A 24906-nucleotide genomic window follows, 5' to 3' on the forward strand; every position below is an offset into this window, starting at 1 on the left:
TTAAAGTATAATTAAAAAAAAAAAAAAAAAAGAAGCAAATAGCATAAAAGACATAAAAGGAGCTTCGATTTCTCTGGCAACAAACTTCTCAATGGCATTTTCAATGTGTTCAAAGAGAAAAAAATTGCAACTAAAAAATATTGTATTAGGCAAAGTCATACTTAAAACATGGAGAGATAAACTATTTCCCAAAGAAACAAAAAGGGAGGAAATTTACCACAACCAGATTCATCTTACAAGAAATGATAAAGGAAGTTCTTCAATCTGAAAGTAAAAGCATACAAATATGCCAAAAATAAATAAATAAATAAATAAAAGCTTTCAAGGCATAAATCCCACTGGTAAAATTAAGTACAAGGACAAACTCAGAATATTCTGTCACTTTAATTTTGGTATGCAATTCTCTCATAGCCTTATATGAAGCCCAAAAGTAAAGTCTATCAAAAACAATAATAGCTATAGCAACTTTTTAAGAGATAGCATAAAAAAATCTGTAAACGGAGGAATTCGAGACCAGGCTGGCCAACATAGTGAAACCCTGTCTCTACTAAAAACACAAAAATTAGTCGGGCGTAGTGGCGGATGCCTGTAATCCCAGCTGCTTGGGTGGCTGAAGCAAGAGAATCGCTTGAACCCAGGAGGCAGAGGTTGCAGTGAGCCGAGATCGCGCCAGTGCACTCGAGCCTGGGCGACAGAGTAAGACTCCATCTCAAAAACAAACAAAAAACAAAAAGTAAACTAAGACAACTAAAAGTAAACATGTGGGTGAGTGGAGTTAAAGTGTAAAATGTTTTATGTCTTTTTTGCCTTTGTTTGTTTCTGTTCTTATGTTTGTTATCCAAGGTAAGTTGTCATCTCTTTAGCACAACTTGTTATACCTATGAGACGATTTTTGTAAGCCTCATAACTTGAGATAAATTCATGGAAATGAAAAGTAACAAATTAAAACACACTACCAAAGAAAATCACTTAATCACAAAGAAAGTGAGAAGAGAGGAAGAGACTGAAACCAACCAGAAAACACGCTACAAAATGGCAGTAGTGTGCACTTATTTATCAATAATAACACTGAATGTAAATGGTCTCACTTCCTCAATTATAATGTATACACTGGCTGAATGAATAAAAAAGTAAGACCCAACTATATGTTGCCTTCAAAAAATCCACTTAACCTAGAAAGACACACATAGACTGAAAGTGAAGAGGTGGAAAAATATACTCGATGCAACCGGAAAACAAAAGAGCAGGAGTAGCTATACCTATATCAGACAAAATAGATTAAAAATCTAAGATTTAAAAAGACATAGGAAATCAATATAAAATGATAAAGGGGTCAATTCAGCAAGAAAATATAACAATTATCAATATTTTTATGCCCAACAACAGAGTTTCCTATAAGTATATAAAGCACACATTAGGAGAGCTAAAAATATACATAAGACTAAAATAAAATAACAGCAGTGGAATTTAAACACCCTAGTATCAGTAATGACCATATCATCCGACAGAAAATCAACAAAGAAAGAGCACAGTTAAACTATGCACTAGATCTAATAGGCCCTAAATGACATTAACAAAACATTTCACCCAACTGCTGCAGAATATACATTCTTTTCTTCAGTGCATGGAACATTCTTCACAATAGATCATATCTTAAGCAACAAAAAAGTCTGAATAAATTAAAAAATAAAAATCTTATCAAGTAACTTTTCTGACCACAATGGAATAAAAACCACAAGTTGAAACCAAGAGGAACCTTGGAAAATACACAAACACATAGAAATTAAACACCCTACTAGACAGCTAATGGGTCAATTAAAAAAAAAAAAAAGAAGGAAATTTAAAAAACAAAACAAAACAAAAATACAACAAACCAAAACTTCTCATACACGATAACATCTGTATCAAGAAGGATGTTTATAGTAATAAATGCCTAAATTAAGAGTATAAAGACTTCAAATAACCTAACAATGTACCTCAACAAACTAGAAAAGCAAAAATAAACCAAAGCCCAAATTAACAAATTAAATAATAAAAATCACAGCAGATATGAATAAAATTGAGACTAAAAAATACATAAGATCAACAAAAGGAAAAGTTGGATGTTTGAAAACATATTAACAAACCTTTAGCCAGTTTAAGAATAAAGGAAGAAGAGGCAAATAAATAAGAAATGAAAAAGGGAAATAAATGAAATTTATACTAGAAAAATAAATAAGATCAATGATAGAAAAAGTTGGGTTTTTGAAAAGCTAATCAAAATTGACAAATCCTTTGTCTAAGAAAAAAAAAGAGAAATGCCTAATTAAATAAAATCAGAAATGGAAAAGGAGACACAACAACTGAGAACCCAGAAGCACAAAGAATTTTTAGAGACTATGGTGAACAACTACATGCCAACAAATTGGAAAACTTGGAAGAAATGAATAAATTCCTGAACATATACAACTTACCAAGATTGAACCATGAAGAAATAAAAAAAAAATAATAACAAACCAATAATCAGTATGGCGATCAAAGAGATAGTACAAAGTCTTCCACCAAAATGAAGCTCAGGATCAATGACTTCACTGCTAACTCTACCAAAATTTAAAAAACCAATATCAGTTCTACCCAAACTCTCCAAAAATTTGGAACGAAGGTAATATTCCAAACTCATTATATGAGGTCAGCATTACCCTGATACTAAAACCAGACAAAAACATGACAAGAAAGCAATAAGAACACTACAGATCAATATCACTGATGAGCAGAGATGCAAAGATCATCAACAAAATACTAGCAAACCAAATTCAACAACACATTAATATGATCAAGCGAAATTCATCCCAGGGATGCAAAGATGGTTCAACACATGCAAATCAACAAACATGATACATCACATTAGCAGAATCAAGAACAAAAACCATATCATTATTTCAATAGATGCCAAAAAAGCACTTGATAAAATTGAACAACACTTCATGATAAAAACTCTCATTAAAATGGGTACAGAGAGAATACACCTCAAAATTTTGAAGGCTGTGTATGACAAACCCACAGTTAACACTTTGCTGAATGAGAAAAATAATCTTTTCTTTTGAGAAAGGCTTTTTCTTTAAGTACTGGAATAGGATAAGAATGCTTACTTTCACCACTTTTATTCAACATGACATGGGGAGTTCTCTCCAGAACAAGTAGGGAAAATAAATAAATAAAAAGCATAAAAATTAGAAAGAAAAAGTCAAATTAGCCTTGTTTGTAGATAACATAATTTCATACCTAGAAAAAATACTGAATAAAAACAATGTTAAAACTGACAAAAACATTCAGTAAAGTTTCAGGATATAAAATAAACTACAGAAATCAACAAATAATCTGAAAAAACAAGAAAGCAACCTCATTTACTATGGCTACAACTATATAAAACACCTCAAAGCAATCAAGCCAAATAATAGAAAGATCTGTATAAGAAAAACTATGAAATTCTTATGAAAAAAGTACAAGAAAACACACATATAATGTAAAGATATTTCATACATGTGGACTGGAATAATTAATGTTGTTAAAATGACAATACTACCAAAGTAGTTTATAGATTCAGCACAATCCCCATTAAAACAGTGACATTCTTCACAGAAATAGAAAAAAATAATCTAAAATATATGCAGAACAACAAAAGATACCCAAATAACTAAAGTAACCATGAACAAAAAAGAACAAAGCTAGAATTATCACACCATCTGACTTCAAAATTTACTACAAAGCTATAGCAATCAAAACAGCATAGTACTGGGATAAAAGCAGACACATAGACGAATGGAATAGAATAGAACCCAGATAAATATCCACACATTTACAGCCAACTCAACTTTGACAAAGACAACACATACATTGGGAAAAAGAAAATCTTTTAAATAACTATTGTTGGAAAAACTGGATAATTTTATGCAGAAAAAAATCTATACCCCTATCTCTCACCATACACAAAAATCCAATAAGAATAAATTATAGACTTAAATCTAAAACTTAAAAATATAAAAGTAAAAAAGTAATTATTTAGGAAACACTATAGGACATTGGTCTGGGCAAATTTTTCTTTGTTTGTTTGTAAAACCTCAACATTACAGGCAACTGAAGCAAAAAAAATAGACAAATGGAATTATATCAAGCCAAAAAGCCCGTGTACAGTAAACAATCAGCAAAGTGAAGAGATAACCCACAGAATGGGAGGAAATATTTGCAAACCATTCATCTGTCCAGGGATTAATAACCAGAATGTATAAGGAGCTCAAATAATTCAATAACTAAAACAAAATTAGAAAAACAAAAACTAATAATCCAATTGAAAACTAGGCAGAATATCTGAATACACATTTCTCATAAGAAAACATAAAGATGGCAAATAGGTACATGAAATAATGCTCAACATCACTAATTATCAGATAAATGCAAGTCAAAACTACAATGAGCTATCATCTCACCCAATTTAAAATGGGCTGTATTAAAAGACAGACAATAACAGGTGCTGGTGAGGATGTAGAGAAAGGGGAACCCTCCTGCACTATTGGTAGAAATATAAATTAGTAGAGCCATTAAGGACAACTCTATGGAGTTTGCTCAAAAACCTAAGGTAGAACTACCATATTATTAATCTTACTATTGAATATATATCCAAAATACAGGAAATCAGAATATTGAACATATAGCTGCACTCCCTTATTTATTGCAGTACTATTCCCAATAACCAAAATACGGATTCAATTTAACTGCCCGTCAGTGGATGAACAGATTAAGAGAATGTGGTACATATACACAATGGAATATTATTCAACCATAAAATAGAATGAAATCTTGTCATTTGCAACAACATGGATGGAACAAGAGGCCTTTATATTAAGTGAAATAAGTCAATCACAGAAAGGCAAATGTTCTAACCCACATGTTCCCACTGATATGTGGAAGCTAAACAAAGTAGATTTCGTGAAGATAGAGAGTAGAATGGTGGTTTCCAGAGGCCAGGAAGGGTAGTGGGGGTTGGGAGAAAATGAAGGGGAAAAAAAAGAATATATATGTACTTATTATGTGTGTTTAAAATGGTAAAGATAGTAAATTTTATATGTATGCTTTAAGTAAAAATAAAACAATCATAACACAACTCACACAACACTATAAAATTAAAATTTAGATAATTTCATTATACAAATAAGTAAAGTGAAAATAAGTACTAATGAGAATTATGTTGAAGAAGGTATGGAACAAACATTGTCTTCATTTTGCTGCACAAGAGAAACAGCAGCCACTAGAAAAGTAGTGAAAGACCCCAGAGGTATCAGATGATAACTTAAAAATTCTTGTACTGAGAAAAGCAAGAACTTTATTTATTAAGTCACTAATACATCAACTTAGAATCAGGGTAAACTCTAATGCCAATAGTACGTAGCGATACACAAAGCACCAGTTGGTAACCAGTATATAAAAGCAATGAAAATGACCATTTGAAAGAATAAAAAAGTGAAAATCTTTCCAACTATGTAATAGTTTGTGGCAAAATGACAAATTAGCCATTTCAATATATTTTTGTCAATATTTAAAAGTGTTAAAATACATTTCTTACCTGATTCCTCAAAGTCACTGTTGTAGGCTTTCCAGGTTTCAGTTATTCGAAGAAGATTCTCTTCCATGGCTTGAATATCCATGGAGGGGCAGTTGCATTCTGGAAATTTGGGACCACAGTGACACCAGCAGTCATTTTCCTTGCAGATAAACTCTCCCTCTGAATTGCAAGCAATGTAGCTCAAAGCTGCTTGTACAAAACGTTCCTGAAGATAGTCTGGGAGAAGCACTTGAAGCCCTTGAAGAACAAACAAAGAAATCAAACAAATTTACTCAGTTAAAGAAAAAATTAAAATACTTACTTATAATATTCAATCAAAACAGTAGATAATTTAGTATATTAAATTTTGAATTATGTGTTTTTAAACTATCAGAAAAATATCTGAGTCTATATACTGCAAATATTTATAACTCTTCCAACATATTCTGACTGCATGAATAATGAAACTTCTGAAATAGAGATGACTAATCATGGAGATGACTGAAAACTCAGACTATTTGATGTAATTTATCACAATATTTGGTTATTTTTACATAATATAGATGGAGCCTATCTTTCTAAACCTTTGAAAATGCACGTATGCATTTATTTTCTACCAGTTGATTTGAAATTGTTTTAAATATTTTCATTTTGCTTGCACTAGACTATCAGCCCACATCAATGTAAATATCACATAATGGGTTGTGCCATTGGTAAAATACATATTGAATGTTGATGGTAAGGCTTATCTCATGCCATTAGCAACATATAAATTATATAATTCTGTTTTCCAAGAATGAGTACTAAAAATGACTACAGGAGTCAGATGGACTGATTTAGTTATTTCACAGTTTATTTGTTTGCCATGTATAGACAGCCCTAGTGGCATAGCTCGTTAGTTTGCTAGAAATATGTTTAGTAAAGTTGCTATCTCTTAAAAAACTTTCCAAAATATTATAAAATTAAGATTTTGGGTTTTCTCAGGGTGTAACATTTATTATGGTATTTCAAAAAGGTAGTTTTTCATTATTTCTGGCTACTTAAGAAAATTTAAATACTAAATATTTAAACAAATAAGCAGGTAAAAATAAATACAAAGCTAAGGAAAAATCTGATAATAGCAAATTGTTACTTACCAGAAATTGAACTTTTATGGCTTTACATGTTTTCTGTTTAACAAAATAAATCAATTTTGACCCTTGACTATTATCTTAGAGGTTGATTTAATAAATATCATAGATTAACATTTAGCAAAAAATTTAATTTACAAATATCTTGACAAATTGCAAAATTCCTTTTGCAAATTGTTGGAAAAAGTACTCTTAGAACTTCTATATTCGATTTTGTATTAATTTTCATTTCACCTGGAATAAATATTTATTGAACACTCTCGTTTTGAAGAAAATTTCCAGGTAAGATACAAAAGTGAAGATGACCGAGAAATTTATTTGTCACAGAGATATTTGCAGTATATTTAAGAAAAATTAAAAAAAAGATTCAACTATATAAGATACATGTGATTCAATTAATGTAATTGGCTAAGCAATTATATTAAGTTCAAAAAAGTAAGAAAACTTTTTATTAAAAAGTTAGGCATTGAACACTATTTGACAGATGTAGAGTTTTCAATATTGAGTGATTGTGGTGAAGAGTGATACATTAACAATATCATACACAGATAAAAAGCTGGGGTATATATTAATATATTTTGGAAATGAAAGTAGTAATATTGTTTCGTTGCACATGGTTTATAAGAATACAATGAAAGAGGTGCTTACGCACATATATGGGAGTCATGTTTTTGGGATTTGGGATTCCTATATCAGGGAATACAGAATTAATTCATTTAGATTTAAATTAATTTTACCATGTGGGATACTAAGAGTGGTACTTATTTGTAGGTAGAAGGCAAAGAAATATACTAGAGTTGACTAATTTTTAAGATTAGATTTTATATATATATATATTTTGAGACGGAGTCTCGCTCTGTCGCCCAGGCTGGAGTGCAGTGGCCTGATCTCAGTTCACTGCAAGCTCCGCCTCCCGGGTTTACGCCATTTTCCTGCCTCAGCCTCCCGAGTAGCTGGGACTACAGGCACCCGCCACTTCGCCTGGCTAGTTTTTTGTATTTTTTAGTAGAGATGGGTTTTCACCGTGTTAGCCAGGATGGTCTCGATCTCCTGACCTCGTGATCCACCCATCTCGGCCTCCCAAAGTGCTGGCATTACAGGCTTGAGCCATGGCGCCCGGACTAGATTTAATATCTTTAAGAAGATTGAAAATATCAAAGCTAGGGAAAGCAATTAAGGATAGAGGAATAATGAGAATCTGCTAAATAGTACTTTATTTGATCTAAGGCAAATGAAAAGTGTTAAAATACTTAAGAGGCATAAAATGACACAATCAGAAATTTTCTTAATTGTCTAGTCTTATGGTTTACCAAATTACTGCACATTTTAGATACACCTAGTGATTTATTTTTCTGAAAATTTTAAGTGCTAAAAACAATTTGAATAATTCAGAGTCTTTGCTCAAGGAACTCAGGAATCAGTATATATTTATTAAAAGACCTAAGGTAACAGTAATTGAATGTGGACTACAAACTTGTAAACTACTGATCTATTTTAATCTTCATTGCACACAAAAAAAATCAAAGAATTCATGTACCATTTTCATAGTCATAAAGCACATCTTTGCATTACAACTTTGAGTATGTAAGATGGTAGTGCTTTTGGAGAAATACAGAATGCAGGAGATGTAATTTGAGGAGGAAAGATTGGTGGCAAGAAATAGTGAGTTCCATTTTAGAAACACAAATATTCCTGCTATGATGATACATATATACACTGCTAAAAGAAGGAAACTCATATTCTGAAAAACCATTCTAAAATCAAAGAGTTTTGAGAAAAGAGGCTTAAGGATGCATAGCTCAGAACACTTGAATTTTATGACCAGACCACCAATATGAACTAGTTGGTTCCTAGAGAGATAGCTTGGCCTGCTCTGACAAACAACTCAAGAGTGGTTCAGGGCTGGCCACGAAATTTTCTTTTCTTTTTTTTTTTTTTTTTTTTCTGTAATGTACAGAAACAAGAAAGCAGGAATACTGACAGCACTATACTTAGAGCAGGTCCACCTGGTACTGTAACAATGCTTAACAAAGCTTCGTTTTGAACCTATGGGATTCCTGTAAAAGCCAGGATGTGAGGGCAACTGCTACAAGCTGAAAACCACAGAGTAAAAATATGAATGTTTCCGGTGTGAAAAGACTAGTTTGTTTTCAACCCACCTTCTCACTAGAGCCAACTAGGAAATCTAGGTAAAGTATTAAAAATAATCTGTCTGAAGAGATAACAAGGACAAAAACGAAGTGAGAATTTCTGGGGTTAACCTGGAAAGAAGGAAATTCCGCAGGCAGAGTGAGCCCAATATTGGGTTATATGGTTTGGCTCTGTGTCCCCAACAAAATCTCACCTTGAATTGCAATAATCCCCACGTGTCGCGGGAGGGACCCAGTGGGAGGTAACAGAATCATGGAGGAAGGTTTCCGCATGATAGTTAGTAAGTCTCAGAAGATCTGATGGTTTTATAAATGGGGCCTCCCCTGCACACACCCTCTCTTGCCTGCCACCATAAAAGATGTGACTTTGCTGCTCCTTGCCTCTGTCTTGATTGTGAGGCCTCCTTGGCTATGTGGAACTGTGAGTCAATTAAACCTCTTTTCTTTTTTTTTTTTTTTTTGAGACGGAATCTTGCTCTGTCACCCAGGCTGGAGTGCAGTGGCCAGATCTCAGCTCACTGCAAGCTCCTCCTCTCGGGTTCACGCCATTCTCCTGCCTCAGCCTCCCGAGTAGCTGGGACTACAGGCGCCAGCCACTTCGCCCGGCTAGTTTTTTGTATTTTTTAGTAGAGACGGGGTTTCACCGTATTAGCCAGGATGGTCCCGATCTCCCGACCTCATGATCCGCCCGTCTCGGCCTCCCAAAGTGCTGGGATTACAGGCTTGAGCCACCGCGCCCGGCCAAACCTCTTTTCTTTATAAATTGCCCAGTCTCAAGTACATCTTTATTAGCAACATAAGAACAGACTAATATATTGGGCATATCTTTTCTATTAGAGTTCTGCCCAGAACAAAGTACAAATTGACATTTATACCAACAATGACAGAGACAGTAACTTCATCAGGATTTAGTTACTAGATGAGCTACATAACCAAAGAGTAAAGAAAAACAAAACGAAACACACACACACACACACACACACACACGCACACACACACTAGCTTTCACCAGATCTGAAGTATAGTTCCAATTGGCATATTTCAAAATGAATTAAAATAGCATTGAAACAAAACTAAATCTTCTCTGAAGAAAATGCACCATCAATAATTTTAAGATATTTGTATAAGCTTTCATGCACAACAGAATTCAATAAAATATGATGAACATATAAAAAGACATGGGATGGTATAGAGGTTATCAAACAAGAATGATAAATTAATTTCAATCACATGATCAAAAATTTAATAACAAAACAGACAATATGGCAAGGAACCAGAAATTATAAAGAAAAATCAAGTGGCTATTTTACAAATAAAAATGCATAATTTGAAATTAAGAACCAATGGATAGCTTTAACAGCAGCATAGACATTTAAGAGATAATTCGTGAACTGAAATATGTCAGAAGAATATGTTTAAAAGGAATAAAAGGGCAAAAAGATATAAAATACAGAAAATAGCATAAAAGATTTGTGTTATGATGGAAAGACCTAAACCACATTTAATTATAACCCAGAATGAGAGGAAAGAAAGGAAATAAATGATATTTGTTAAACAAATATAAAACAATATTAGAAAATCGATGAGGAACATAAAAAATTATAAATTAATTTACAGCATATCAGCATATGTTATGGCAAGACAAACAGCTAAGTAAAAGTGACCGGCTAGTCAATGTTCTTCAATGCTATTTTGCTCATGAACTACCTTAAATAGTTTTGAAAACATAAACACTACTTTGGACATGAGTAAGCTCTTGTTTAAAATTTTCATCATACATAAAAGAGGCCCAAAGTTGGTAAACTCTGTGATATTATTAATATGTATATTTTACAACAAAAATATTACACTGTATATATGTACAAATGAAATATAATTCCTGTTGATTTGGTAACTAATACATATTTTAAAAATAACATTTGCACAAGATATACAAATATAAAAATAAAATTTGTATATATGTATGTATAGTGTGTGTATAGACATATGTTTGTGTGAATTATGAGCATTTTAGTAATGATCTTTTTCATACATCTGCTCTTCAAGTGGAAAAAGAATTGTTCCTGAAATAAAATTATTCACACACTCACACACACACACATGCACACACACACACATCTCTTTCCTCCTTCAAGTCATTATTTCATTCTATTATCCCTAAATATTTTTATTCAAATATAATAAATTTCATTAATCAATGTCTTTTCTTAATCATAGTCATTCTTATCTTTTATAAAAGTAAATAGCTTGTAATGTATATATGTATACATATATTTACTGAAAATTTAAATATGAAATATCATATAGTATAATGTATGCTATATATAATTTCTTGATAATGAAAATTTTAAAAATATTTCTGACATTATTATAACTATCATATGTAATATGCAATTCAATAGAAGTACACTTATTATAAGTATGAAGAAATATTTTTTTAAAGCAAATATAATCAGTTTTTTGAAAATACATGACTTGAATGACTAAATAGGACTTTTGTTGATTGGTTTATACACTTTTTGGCTAGAGTGACCCTTCCCTCAGTGTAAATGATTATCCATCTTCATTTTTATGTATGTAAGCACTGAGAAAATGTGTTTCAATAAATTAACAAATATTAACAAAAAGAGTTTTATGAAGCAGCATCATTCAATTTTTATTATAAGCCAAAACACTTACGAACCATCATTAAAAATTACATTTAATCATTCACCTGAAAATAGCCTAGTCCTGTCAAATTCATTTAAATAAAATATTGGGAACTAACCAATTTGGAAAAGTGTTTGTAATTCAGTTCTATAAATTATTCATTTTTTCAAGGTCTGGAAATTTTACCAAAAAATTACTACCAAAATTTAATAAATGACTTTTAATTATTCTGGTTGCATTTTCACTCAGAGGCACCTTGTTTGATGTGTTATACTCATAAGCAGTTGAAAATTTTCAATATTAGAAATTTCAAAATATATTTCAATATGTATTTGCCAATATTTTCTTATAACTACTTTTTATTATCTACCTTAAATATATTTTCATCACTAAATTGAAGTTGTAGCTATGGCTTTTTAAATTTTTGAAAAACGCCTGCTCTGTAATCTTATCAGCAAAATGAGATCTCAAAGTCCATCTTTTATATCTCTAATTTTAAAAAAAATACTGATTCATATACTGATGGTTAAATCATAGCGTTCTGTTCTGAATTCGTTGTCTAATCCAGTTGACTTCAACAATTATTGGTGCTTTATTTGCTTTGCTTAGATACAATTCCACTTCAGGAACAATTCTTTTTCTACTGAAAGAGGAGAGTTTCAGAAGAAGGTCTTTATTAAAAAACTGTGATAATTTCAGGATTCTTTCAATAATGTATCTAAATTCAGAAGATTCCAAAATGGGACAAACACTCTGATTCTAAAACTTCATCTTGTACTTAGAAACAAAACACAACACACAAGCAACTATCTATATCTATTTATCATCTGTATCTATATCCATCCATTTATCAGACCAAATATCTAACTAGCTAACTCCAAAAGACATGCAGATCTCTGTTGCTACCTTAATAAAATATTCTTCAGTGATACTAGTGTTTTCAATTGCCATATATGGTGACACAGAAATATCTATACCCTTCAAAGGAATGCACCATGGTTACGTTGATCCGGAGTTAACAAATTGTTCACATTAGTTTACAAGGTAGATGAGGGCTAGTACAAAGGAGAGTTTTAAAAGATGAGTCAACATTATACTTGGATTGTAAATAACAATTAAATTTAAGAAAGAGTGCATGAAATACTGAGGGTCTTGAAATTGACTTCCTAAAATTATTTTCAGAAAGGACTTTGTACTCATAGGTGTATAAATAAAGTTGTAATAGACAATTAAAAATATAGACATGGAAAACAGAAAAAAAAAGTGAAAGAGATGGAGGTTTCTGAGTTACTCACATTAGTTGAAGATAATAGAAATAATAATTATACAAAAGAGAAATGTTGCTTCATTTATTCCTTGTGCTAATTATTTTTCTAGACAGGGGACTGAGGGGTTTAAAAAACAATTTAATATTTTGAAAACTGAACACAGTAATTCAGACAAAAATCAACAAATCTTGTTAATAAACAATTTTTATAACAAACTGATTGAAGTAGTCATACTAATTGTTATAAATGGGTTGTCATTTTTATTGTAATTCATATTCTGATAGAAACTTAATCCATATATTAAAAAGGAGTAAGCAGTAGAGAATTGCAGGAAATATTGATGGACAACATTTTTATTTAAATTAGAGAAAATGTTTTAATAAATGTAAATCTATAATTGATATTGATAAATTGAGTAACATTCAAATGGTTAAAGTATTTAAGAACTTTGTGCTTTTATTTATTTATTTATTTATTTATTTATTTATTTTTTGAGACGGAGTCTCACTCTGTCGCCCAGGCTGGAGTGCAGTGGCCGGATCTCAGCTCACTGCAAGCTCCGCCTCCCGGGTTCACGCCATTCTCCTGCCTCAGCCTCCTGAGTAGCTGGGACTACAGGCGCCCGCCACCTCGCCCGGCTAGTTTTTTGTATTTTTTAGTAGAGACGGGGTTTCACCGGATTAGCCAGGATGGTCTCGATCTCCTGACCTTGTGATCCGCCCGTCTCGGCCTCCCAAAGTGCTGGGATTACAGGCTTGAGCCACCACGCCCGGCCAAGTGCTTTTAATACAACTCAAAATAAAAGGCATTCATTCACTATTTAGGATAAATTTAAACAATTAAATGCTGTTACATTTTTCTTTTAATTAATTATTATTTTTTAAATGTTTTAGAGACAGGGTCTCAGTGTCACCCAGGCTGGAGTAACATGATGTGTAGTGTCTGGACAGTGATGTGCAGCATGGAAAGTGATGTCTATCCAGGCTGGAGTGGCCGTGGAGTGCGGTGGTATGGTCATAGCTCACTGCAACCTTGAACGCAGGTGCAGCAATCCTCCTGCCTCAGCCTCCTGAGTAGCTGGGACTGCAGGCCTGCAACACCAACTCCCAGCTAATATTTTTCTTTTTTACGTCTCACTATGTTGCCCAGGCTGGTCTTGAACTCCTGGCTTCAAGTGATCGTCCAGCCTCAGCCTCCCAAAGGGCTATGATTGCAGGCATAAGCCAACATGCGGGGACACTGATACATTTTTCAAAATTACAAAGTTAAGGGAAAAAGTGGTAGGATTTCTGAAACTTTTAAGCATTTTTATGCAAAACCGAATAATGTAAATATTCAGCTCTAATTTATGCAATTGAAAAAATGCATACTAGAGAAGAACAACTCAAAATTACCTCTTTGATCAGTCAACTTAATTCTGACAAAAAGTGTCATCACAAAGACTTTTCTGAACTTGTTCAACTAGAGGTGTTTAAACGTGTGTATTCATAACCTGTTCCTGCCTATAAGAATGAACATGTATGCATACCTATTGTATTTTTTAAAGTGTTTATGAATAAAATACTCTCTATTGAATATCTAAAATATGTAGTCATAGAAAATAGCAAATTATTTTTATAAAATCTAACTTTAAAATGGAAATCATATGAATGTAAATATTTTGTTAATATATCCTTAAGTACATTTCTATTTATCAGAAGAAAAATACAGTCTTGACTGCCACATTAGGTTAAATATAAAATGTCAACAGTTCATTTTACACCATGCATAAATATGGTTACAACTTTCACAGGAATCTTTAAGTAAAAAGTCAAAGTTGAGGCAAGCATATGAAGAAACTGCTACATAATGACACAATGATTACTATATGTAAGAAAAATATTATTAGGACAGATTTTCAATTGCTATATGTTACTTAATTTGAGAAGAAAAGAGAATTTTGATATTTTATTCATATGGTCTAGAATTTCATATTTTATCAGTTAAATTATGACATCAGCCTTTAATGAGAGTTTTTAATAGCCTGTACGTATATGTAGCTTATTTTAAAAAATGGAAAATAAATCATGACTGGATAATTGTTATCCAGGCTCGTAGAGAATTAATGAAATTTTACCTACATACCTTGCAACTGAATCTTATTCTCAGGACTCTGAACCAGAACAGAACTGACAGAATCTAGGTTGTCATAGTTACTGCAGCCAAGAGGACCAGTCCGTGTTTCTGTTACCTGGCAAACAAAACATCAACTTTATTATCTAAATCAGACTTTACAATGTCCTTTTGGTTCATTGTAGTTGTCACACACTAATATTATATGTTTGACAGTAAATATCACCGAAAGTCCAGGACCTCATACACACCAGCAATACCCACACCTAAACATAGCGCAAAGCAGTAACTCCCTTTGTCTTTAACTCATTTCTTTCCTTTGGTTGGGTATAAATATTCCAAGAAAATAATGCATGCCATCTTTGTTCAAAAGCACAACTCATAAAGTCACTGATTTCACCCAAGATATAAAAAAGGCCCACTCCTTATGGAAGAGACCAAGTTCTGACTCATATGAGAGTTGTTTGTGTTTGTTTTTACTCAATAGATCAGAGCCATCTGCCAGGCTACGCTCTCAAAACTGATTTTATTATTTTCTTTTACCTAAAAATCTATATTTTTCCCATTTTTATGTTGGCATGAAATTCTTAACTCTCTGCCTTCCATCTGGCCCAGTTCTTTCCAATATGCCAGTATCTCCCTGTTCAGTTTGACATTCATTCTAGGCCTTTGATCATACAACATCCTCCACTCCCACCCCACTTGGATTAGAAACTTCTCCTTTCTCAACTTTGACTAATCAGTTTTATCTATCCTCAAAATTAAGCTCATGTTCAAACATTTACACAAAGTATTCCTTGATGATTCTATCTGTGTTATTTTACCATTTCCATCCAATTTTGGTCTGCAGCTCACAGATTTAGTACTTAAATATGTATTTTCATATGTGGACTGATTTTTTCATGGGTGTCTTGGGAGGGATAGGAGGAGATGAGGAGACTAAATTTAATGAATTATAGGAGGTTGAAAATTTATACTGAAGATTTAATCCTGAAGATTTAAAACTATTTAAAGCAGAACAATATTGTCAGAACCTTTGTATTTTCAATAAGATATTCTTTATTAATAACCAGACTGGTCTTTGCAAAATACAATTTAGATCACTTCGTTCCACTGTTTACAATCATTTAATGGTTTCCCATTCTTATTCAGGGTATGACTTAGAGTCTTTTATAGGACTAGGAAGACACCATATTACCCAGCTCCCTGTTACCTCCCTAAATCTGTCTCCTCTCTTATTTATTCTGCCTTGCTGTATCTCAAACATACATACTGATTACATTATGCAGATGCCTTGGGGTATTTGACTTGTTGTTCTAGTACCTGGAATGTTCTTCCTCAAACTATTTTCTAGCTAATCCTTCACTTCCTTCCAATTTTTGCTCAAATCTCATTCTCTTGGGACTACTTGGACTAACCTATTTAAAGTGAATACCCCAAACTCTTCCAACATTTTCTTTTTTATTTCTTACATTGTTCTACCTTTTTCACAGTAGACATCAGCTCACAAAATGCTGTACAATTTACATTTTTTATGATTACTGTTGACACCTCTCACTAGAATGAGAGCTCCACATTCTAAAAGTGCAGGAGATTTTGTCTATTTTGTTCACTCACATATCCATAGAACATATTAAGTTCTTGCATCAGCCCAGGGGTATTGATTAAGAGAAAGGTATTGATTAAGAGGAGGCAACATAAGGAAAAACTTCGTACTATGGAGCAGGAAAGACATTAAGGCCATCATGAAGATGATGAAAGCCTAAAGTAAATAGTGACAATAAACTTTATCTGAAGTTCAATTGTAAAAAACAAGACATAACAAGGTTATGAAATGACATTATGAAACACTGAAAATGTTCACTGGTACAGAGAAAGGCCACTGAGGCTTCCATTTTTAGTGATAACATTAAAAATATGAAGCTAAGAAGCCCACTGTGGAGGGCATTTAAGGGAGCTCAGTTTTGAACATGTTTACTCTCTTTGGTGAAAATATTTACTAGGAGTGGCAACACAGGTTTATATCTTAGAAGTTATGTCAACGATGGGACTACTAATTTGGAAGTCATCAACTTAGAGGCGATAATCAATGATGGATACAGATACATTAACTCAAATGCATTGAGTGCATGTTTGTGTCATGATAACTCTATTATATTTTCTAAATGATAAGTTCTTCAGAGTAACCAAGATTAACTATGTGTACATAGCCAGAGTTGACAATGTAGTTTATCATGGGCAAAAAATTACTTTTTCCTTAACACTACAAAAACTTTGAATTATTCTCCAGCTACTCTTCCCCACTGATGATAGTGAATAGAACTTATTTTGTTTAGAGAAATAATTTATAGTGTTGATATATGTATGTATAATTAATATTTAAGTATAAATTAGTAACAACCTAAGGGCAAAGGGAAAAATAAAAGCATCAAAGATAATACTTAGGGTATAAGGTAATTTAAATTTTCATTTTCTCCTATCATGTGGTTTCACTACTGCCAACCAACACATATCACACAAATATAAACACACACCCATGCTTGCCTTTTTAATAAAGTTTTCCAAGTAAAATTGGCATTAAGTTCATACTCATTGACATATGTGATCTTGGAAAAGGGAAGGCAAAATCCTCTAACACTTCATCCTTGAAAGAAGGTAAATAATATTACCCCATTACAGAGAGTCTCTTATATTCACCTACTCTGTTGTTGAGAATACATGTGAGACAATTAAATAATAGATACACATTTTGAGAATATTTGAATATCTCTATCTTTATATATTGCTCTACTTTCTCATCTTTCATGATATGCCGTCATATAAATTTAGCGTAACATACTTACAGTTTTATTTTGTTCTCTATCCTTCACATCTGAATTCACTGATCACTATTTGGGTTAATATAAAATTTTACAAACTCTAGCACTTTATATGAAATAAATCTATCTTTAAATTGTATTCCATTTAAGGACTCCATATGCCTTACCAATGCCAGCATTAGTAAATGTACCCATACTTATTTAATTTTTTACAGTAATAATAAAATAAATAAAAATGGAAAGAAAAAATAAAAATAAATTTACTACAGAGATGCTAACTGTGCCAAAACACAGAATAGCAGTTTACTTGTTTGTTCCAACCCATCATTTTTAATAATAAAAGTAACAAATTCCCATGATGGAAATTTAAGCAATGAAACAAAATACTTAGCCAGAGGAGCAACTGTCATTTTTTTTCTACTTTTATGATTCCCCTAGCCTTTTACCAGACATGAAAATGGTTGAGACTAAGAGTAATTGCGCTTCAAGACTATTCGTTATTTGCAGCACCCAAATATCATGGCCTTTACCTTTTCAAAGTGTATTTCTCATGAATTATTTTATTTATTTCCTAGTTACATTAGGTTATATCAAAGTAACTTCTGAGTAATTTTATCAGCCATCGATTATGAAGATAAAACACTGGAGTACTGATAAGTACAATTAGCTGTTTTACAATCGAGTTAGGCCCAAAGAGGCATAATCTAAGACTTTCCATCTGAAATCAATTTTCTCTTCTAGAGACCTACATCTCATCTGGATAACTACAAAATGAATGTTAATATTTAAGAGGAGATTTTACCTATCCTATATTGTAACAAGAAAAGCACGTCTGAAATAACAGGAGTTGAGGTGAGGGAGTAGTGAAATTTGTTATTGATACCTGCGTCCTGACAAACTGCTATACCAGTTATTTCCTTTTACACGTTTTGCCCCTATTCACATTAGATATACTCTATCATACAGTCCACTTCAGTTGTCTCCTTTTCCAGAAATAAATGTTTCTATTTTTTAATCATTCAGAACACTTTGGGTTGAGAAGGTAGAAACTATACTAGAGAATATTAACTATATTAGACTCATATTGAATTTCTGATATCTTAACATTTAATATAAGAATTGATACTTATTTTTAAAATAGAAATAAAGATTTAATCTTACATAATTAGCACTAAAATTTATTCACTGCATAATTTCTTTGTTTTTAAAAATATTGATTAACATAGTTGCAATTCATATATACAGCAAAAGGTTTATATCTAGAATATATAAATAAATTATACAAACTAATAATAATATGGCAAGAGCAACACTGAAAACACACTTGATAACAAAGATATGTAAACATCCAGTCATTTTGAAATAGTTTTCAACTTTATTATCAAAGAGCTGGAAATTAAAACATAGAAACTACTATCCATTCACCAGAAAGTCTTATAAGCATAAGAAGCCAGACAATGCCAAGTGGTGACAATACAGTGGAGAAACTGGAATTCTTGTATGCTTCTGCTGGGAGTGTAAACTCATACAATCACTTTAGAAAATTCCTTGAAAGTATCTACGTAATAGACATAGGCACATGATATGAGCTAGATACACAGTCAACAAAAATGTGAACATGTATGTACAAAAGGCACTTTCAAAGAGGTTCGTATCAATTATTCTTAGTAACTCCAAACAGAAACATATTACATTAGTGTATTAGTCCATTTTCATACTGGTATAAAGATACTACCAGAAACTAGGTAATTTATAAAGGAAAGAAGTTTAATCGACTTGTACTTCCACATGGCTGGGGAGGCCTTAGACACTTAAGATCATGGCCGAAGTCAGAAGGTGAAGGGGAGCAAGATATGTCTTACATGGTGGCAGGCAAAAGACAGCGAGGAAGTGACACACTTTTAAAACCACCAGCTCTCCTGAGAACTTACTATCAGGAGAACAGTTTGGGGGAAACCACACCCATGATCCAATCACCTCCCACCGGTCCCTCCCTCAAGATGTGGGGATTACATTTTGAGATGAGATTTGGGTGAAGGCACAGAGCCAAACCACATCAAGTGGCAAACAGTAATACAATGTGGAAGTAAATAGAAGATTTGAATACTGTACTACAGTAAGAATAAATTTTTATGTACACTGTCCATAGAATACCGAACATGAGCAAATCTCACAAACATAATGTTGAAGGAACATTATATAAATGTTTCAATATTTTAACACTAGAAGTTTATTTTGCCTAATTTTGAACTTCCATTAATATATAGCTCAAAATTGGGTAAAATAAACTTTTAGTGTTAGAATACAGGATGGTGGTCACCCTTTGGATATAAGAATGATGGTAAGAGGGCGTTAGGAGTAATACTTATGATCTAGTAATGTCCTATTTTTTAGTCTAGGCCATGGTTGCTGAAATGTTTTCAAATTTGAACACGTTATGTACTTCGCTGTATAAATGTTATTTTATTTTACCCCTAACATTTGCTAACAGTAATTGGTTAATATTAATTTTCCTTGTGAATTATATCAAGGAAGGTACCACATCTATATCTATATCTACATATATATGGATATCTAGACATCTATCTACTTACCTATCTGTTTTAAGCAATCATCCATGCATATGTACTAAAACGCAAGTTTGGATTTTCATACTTATATCCTTTCAAATGTATAATTATTCTAATATGGTTTGGCAAAAACAAAATGCTGAAATCTGATACTGTGAAAGATTATGAAAAACAAACTACTTCTTTCAATTACTAATATGAGTTTATTTTAAAATCCAATACAATCTATTTTTAATCATTTCAGTGTATGTCTCATTTATTTTGCTTTATTTCAAGGCTACAATTGCCACTGTTCTATAATTGAAGATATACAGATGATAAATTAACTTTCGACCAGGAACTAACAGGTTAATATCCATATTTCATTTTTATTTTATAAGTACCTACTATTCCAAACAATATATTTACCTAGTATGAAAAAAAAAAAAAGTTTTTTTCTTGTAAGTTCACCTCTAAATAGCAATAAAACGGATGAATAAATAAGCAGTTTATTTTAAATATTCAATTATTCTTATGATAATTTCTGTGCAGGTTTCCTTTGCCTATAGAAATACTTTTTAGAGTATTTGCAAATGAATCATTATACTTAATAACACAAACGTTTGTTAAATATATATATTTATATAGCTTATATTCAAAACACAAATCCTAGTGAATACAGGGGTATCAGAAAAAGACCCCATAGGTTTACTTGCAAAAAATGTTTGAAGCAAAATTATTTTTGTTTTAAACAGTTTGTTTTAAACAGTTGTTTAAACAAAAGCAAAAACACTGTTTCCCCAGAGTTAAAAATTATCTGAGGAGTAGATATACGAAGAATTGGGTATTAAAACTCTCAAGAGGGGCTGGGTGCGGTTGCTCAAGCCTGTAATCCCAGCACTTTGGGAGGCCAAGGAGGGTGTATCATCTGCTGTCAGGAGTTTGAGACCATCCTGACCAACACGGTGAAACTCCATCTCTATAAAAATACAAAAAAATTAGACAGGTGTGGTCGTGGGCACCTGTAATCCCAGCTACTCTGGAGACTGAGGCAGGAGAATTGCTTGAACCTGGGAGGTGGAGATTACAGTGAGCTGAGATCGCTCCATTGCACTCCAGCCTGGGCAATAAGAGTGAAACTCCGTCTCAAACAACAACAACAACAACAACAACAACAACAACAGCAACAACAACAACAAAACCTGAAGGTATTCTCCAAGATAGCTTGAATTTATTTTATTTTACCCCAAAGTTTCCATTATGTTTCATTATGCCAGTCATAAAATTACAGGGCACTAATTTATTTGTATTATCTCCCTTAATTAACTATAAACTTTCTATGCATAATTATACACAGTGCTGGGCACATGGTAGAAATTAAAAATTTTTGGATTAAATTGGTGGATAAAAATTTTATTTTTAGTTAGAAAGATTTATTACAAAATAAAATTTATTGAAGTTTTTGGGAATCTCTTGAAGGAAATGTAGAAGAGCTGAAATATCTAAAATTTTACAGCTATCAGAACTTTGAAATCATTTAGTCTCACCATCTCATTATATAAAAGAGATACTGTATCTGGAGCCAGGGATGCTATCAAGCTACTTCAGGATCATGTGCATGAAATGAGAGCTAGAACTGGGACTTAGACCTCCTGACTCACAAATCAAATATCCATTCTAAGCATCACACTGGCTGTCCAAGCTTTAGAGTTATCAAGTTTTGGAAACTTTGCTTGGCTTAATCAATGTAATTAATTCTCTCTCTCTCTCTCTCTCTGGCAGTAAAGTTACAATAAAACACAATTTAATTGGTCTAGATTGATGTAGAAGTCAATTACAATGGTGTAGTATATTGGGTCATTCATGAACAAAAAAATATTGCTATGAATGTACTGGTTAATATAACTTTGATTGAAGGCCAAATAAATTAACTTTTATTCTAAGCATTAATTTATTAATGCTTTGAAATATAATATCCTGCATATTCTTATATTACTTCCAACTAGGATTCTGAAGAATAAAATACAAGAGTTGATTAGTTTCTATTATTTCCTAAAACAGTACAATCTTTTCTGTCATCACACATATAAGATCTTTTACCATTACATATTGCTAAAGGTATTAAATTAACAAAATGCTTTATAAAATGTTGATGTTAAAAAATAAGAATATATATAACTTCCCTTCATTTCTCAACTGAAGATAGTGCCTTATATTTTTTCAAATGTGAATATTGAGTTTAAAGGTAATTTTATCATTTAATATTTTTCCTCTGATAGTCATTAAGTCTTATTTCAACATTCTATTAAGCATTTAACATCAGACTGTAATTCAACGTAGTCCCACTTTTTTACCCAGTTGAAATATTTCTGAAGCTTATTTTATTAAAGAATGAATTTTCAAACATATGATTAATTATAAGATGCATTAAAAACAAAACATTCATCTCAGAATAAACATTTCAGTAGCAAAATGTTTCTTAATTTTCACAACTGTTTTAGTATTTACAGTACATTTTGTGGGAAAAGTGAAAATTCACATAAAAATGCTACATGTCCTCAAACACATCCACAGCCATCTGATCTTTGACAAACCTGAGAGAAAAAAGAAATGGGGAAAGGATTCCCTATTTAATAAATGGTGCTGGGAAAATTGGCTAGCCATAAGTAGAAAGCTGAAACTGGATCCTTTCCTTACTCCTTATACGAAAATTAATTCAAGATGGATTAGAGACTTAAATGTTAGACCTAATACAATAAAAACCCTAGAGGAAAACCTAGGTAGTACCATTCAGGACATAGGCATGGGTAAAGACTTCATGTCTAAAACACCAAAAGCAACGGCAGCAAAAGCCAAAATTGACAAATGGGATCTAATTAAACTAAAGAGCTTCTGCACAGCAAAAGAAACTACCATCAAAGTGAACAGGCAACCTACAGAATGGGAGAAAATATTTGCAATCTACTCATCTGACACAGGGCTAATGTCCAGAACCTACAAAGAACTCAAACAAATTTATAAGAAAAAAACAAACAACCCCATCAAAAAGTGGGCAAAGTGTATGAACAGACATTTCTCAAAAGAAGACATTCATACAGCCAACAGACACATGAAAAAATGCTCGTCATCACTGGCCATCAGAGAAATGCAAATCAAAACCACAATGAGATACCATCTCACACCAGTTAGAATGGCGATCATTAAAAAGTCAGGAAACAACAGGTGCTGGAGAGGATGTGGAGCAATAGGAACACTTTTACACTGTTGGTGGGATTGTAAACTAGTTCAACATTTATGGAAAACAGTATGGCGATTCCTCAAGGATCTAGAACTAGATGTACCATATGACCCAGCCATCTCATTACTGGGTATATACCCAAAGGATTATAAATCATGCTGCTATAAAGACACATGCACACGTATGTTTATTGTGGCACTATTCACAATAGCAAAGACTTGGAATCAACCTAAATGTCCATCAGTGACAGATTGGATTAAGAAAATGTGGCACATATACACCATGGAATACTATGCAGCCATAAAAAAGGATGAGTTTGTGTCCTTTGTAGGGACATGGATGCAGCTGGAAACCATCATTCTTAGCAAACTATCACAAGAACAGAAAACCAAACACTGCATGTTCTCACTCATAGGTGGGAACTGAACAATGAGATCACTTGGACTCGGGAAGGGGAACATCACAGACCGGGGCCTATCATGGGGAGGGGTGAGGGGGGAGGGATTGCACTGGGAGTTATACCTGATGTAAATGACGAGTTGATGGGTGCTGACGAGTTGATGGGTGCAGCACAGCAACATGGCACAAGTATACATATGTAGCAAACCTGCATGTTATGCACATGTACCCAAGAGCTTAAAGTATAATAATAATAATAAATAAAAAATAAAAATAAATTAAATAAATAAATAAATAAATGCAAAATTTTCTTGCATATCAACACAAAGGTAAGCATTATATTTAGTGTGTTTTACATCATTAATATAGTGACTTAAAATAAATTTAACATTGTCAATATTTTCTTGGGCCTTCTCCAAACATACAGATACAGTTTAAAACAGTGTATATTATCCATCCAGTATGACTCACATCTTCACATAAAAAACACAAACATGGATAAATACATTCAATGCAAGAGAGCTTATACCATTGTTGAATTATGCATCTATGCAAATTACTTGAAGTTGACAACTATATCCTCTATTCCTCATAATTTCAATAAACCAAATTTTTAAAAATACTAGAATTATTCATTTAAAATACTGCATTGTTAAAAGGTAGTGTTTGGTTTTTTATTTGTTTTTGACCAGAGAAATAGTGATACTTGAAACATGAGTAATGAAAATATTATTATAAACAATATCATGTATACCCATAAAATATATGCAGAATAACTGTGAATTACAAAATTTAACCATAGGAAAAAAATGTAGAGCAAAATATATTTATTTGAAGTAAATTGAAGATTACATTAGAACAATACAAAAAACAAAGCACTCTATTTAAAAACAAAATTGAGTATGTCTTCTTGAAGAGCAATTGTTTCAGTGCAGTTTTCATTTGTGTTTGTCACCATGAGTCCAGGCATGACTACAATGACTGTCCTACTTCTTCCTACCCTATAAATTATCCTCC

At 32.3% G+C, this 24906-nt stretch overlaps 1 protein-coding gene across 4 annotated transcripts in view; it reads right to left on the minus strand.

The window, feature by feature from the left end:
- The window catches only part of BRINP3 (BMP/retinoic acid inducible neural specific 3), a 400272-nt gene that overhangs the window by 133219 nt on the left and 242147 nt on the right, over positions 1-24906 (minus strand). For all 4 annotated transcript variants that reach the window (XM_015121080.3, XM_015121086.3, XM_015121085.3 and 1 more), the window contains 2 exon segments: positions 14897-15002; positions 5597-5833 (listed from right to left, as the gene is read on the minus strand). In XM_015121080.3, coding sequence (XP_014976566.1) covers positions 5597-5833; positions 14897-15002 — 343 coding nt within the window.

The sequence above is a fragment of the Macaca mulatta genome, chromosome 1, assembly GCF_049350105.2.
Source record: "Macaca mulatta isolate MMU2019108-1 chromosome 1, T2T-MMU8v2.0, whole genome shotgun sequence".
NCBI lineage: Eukaryota > Metazoa > Chordata > Mammalia > Primates > Cercopithecidae > Macaca > Macaca mulatta.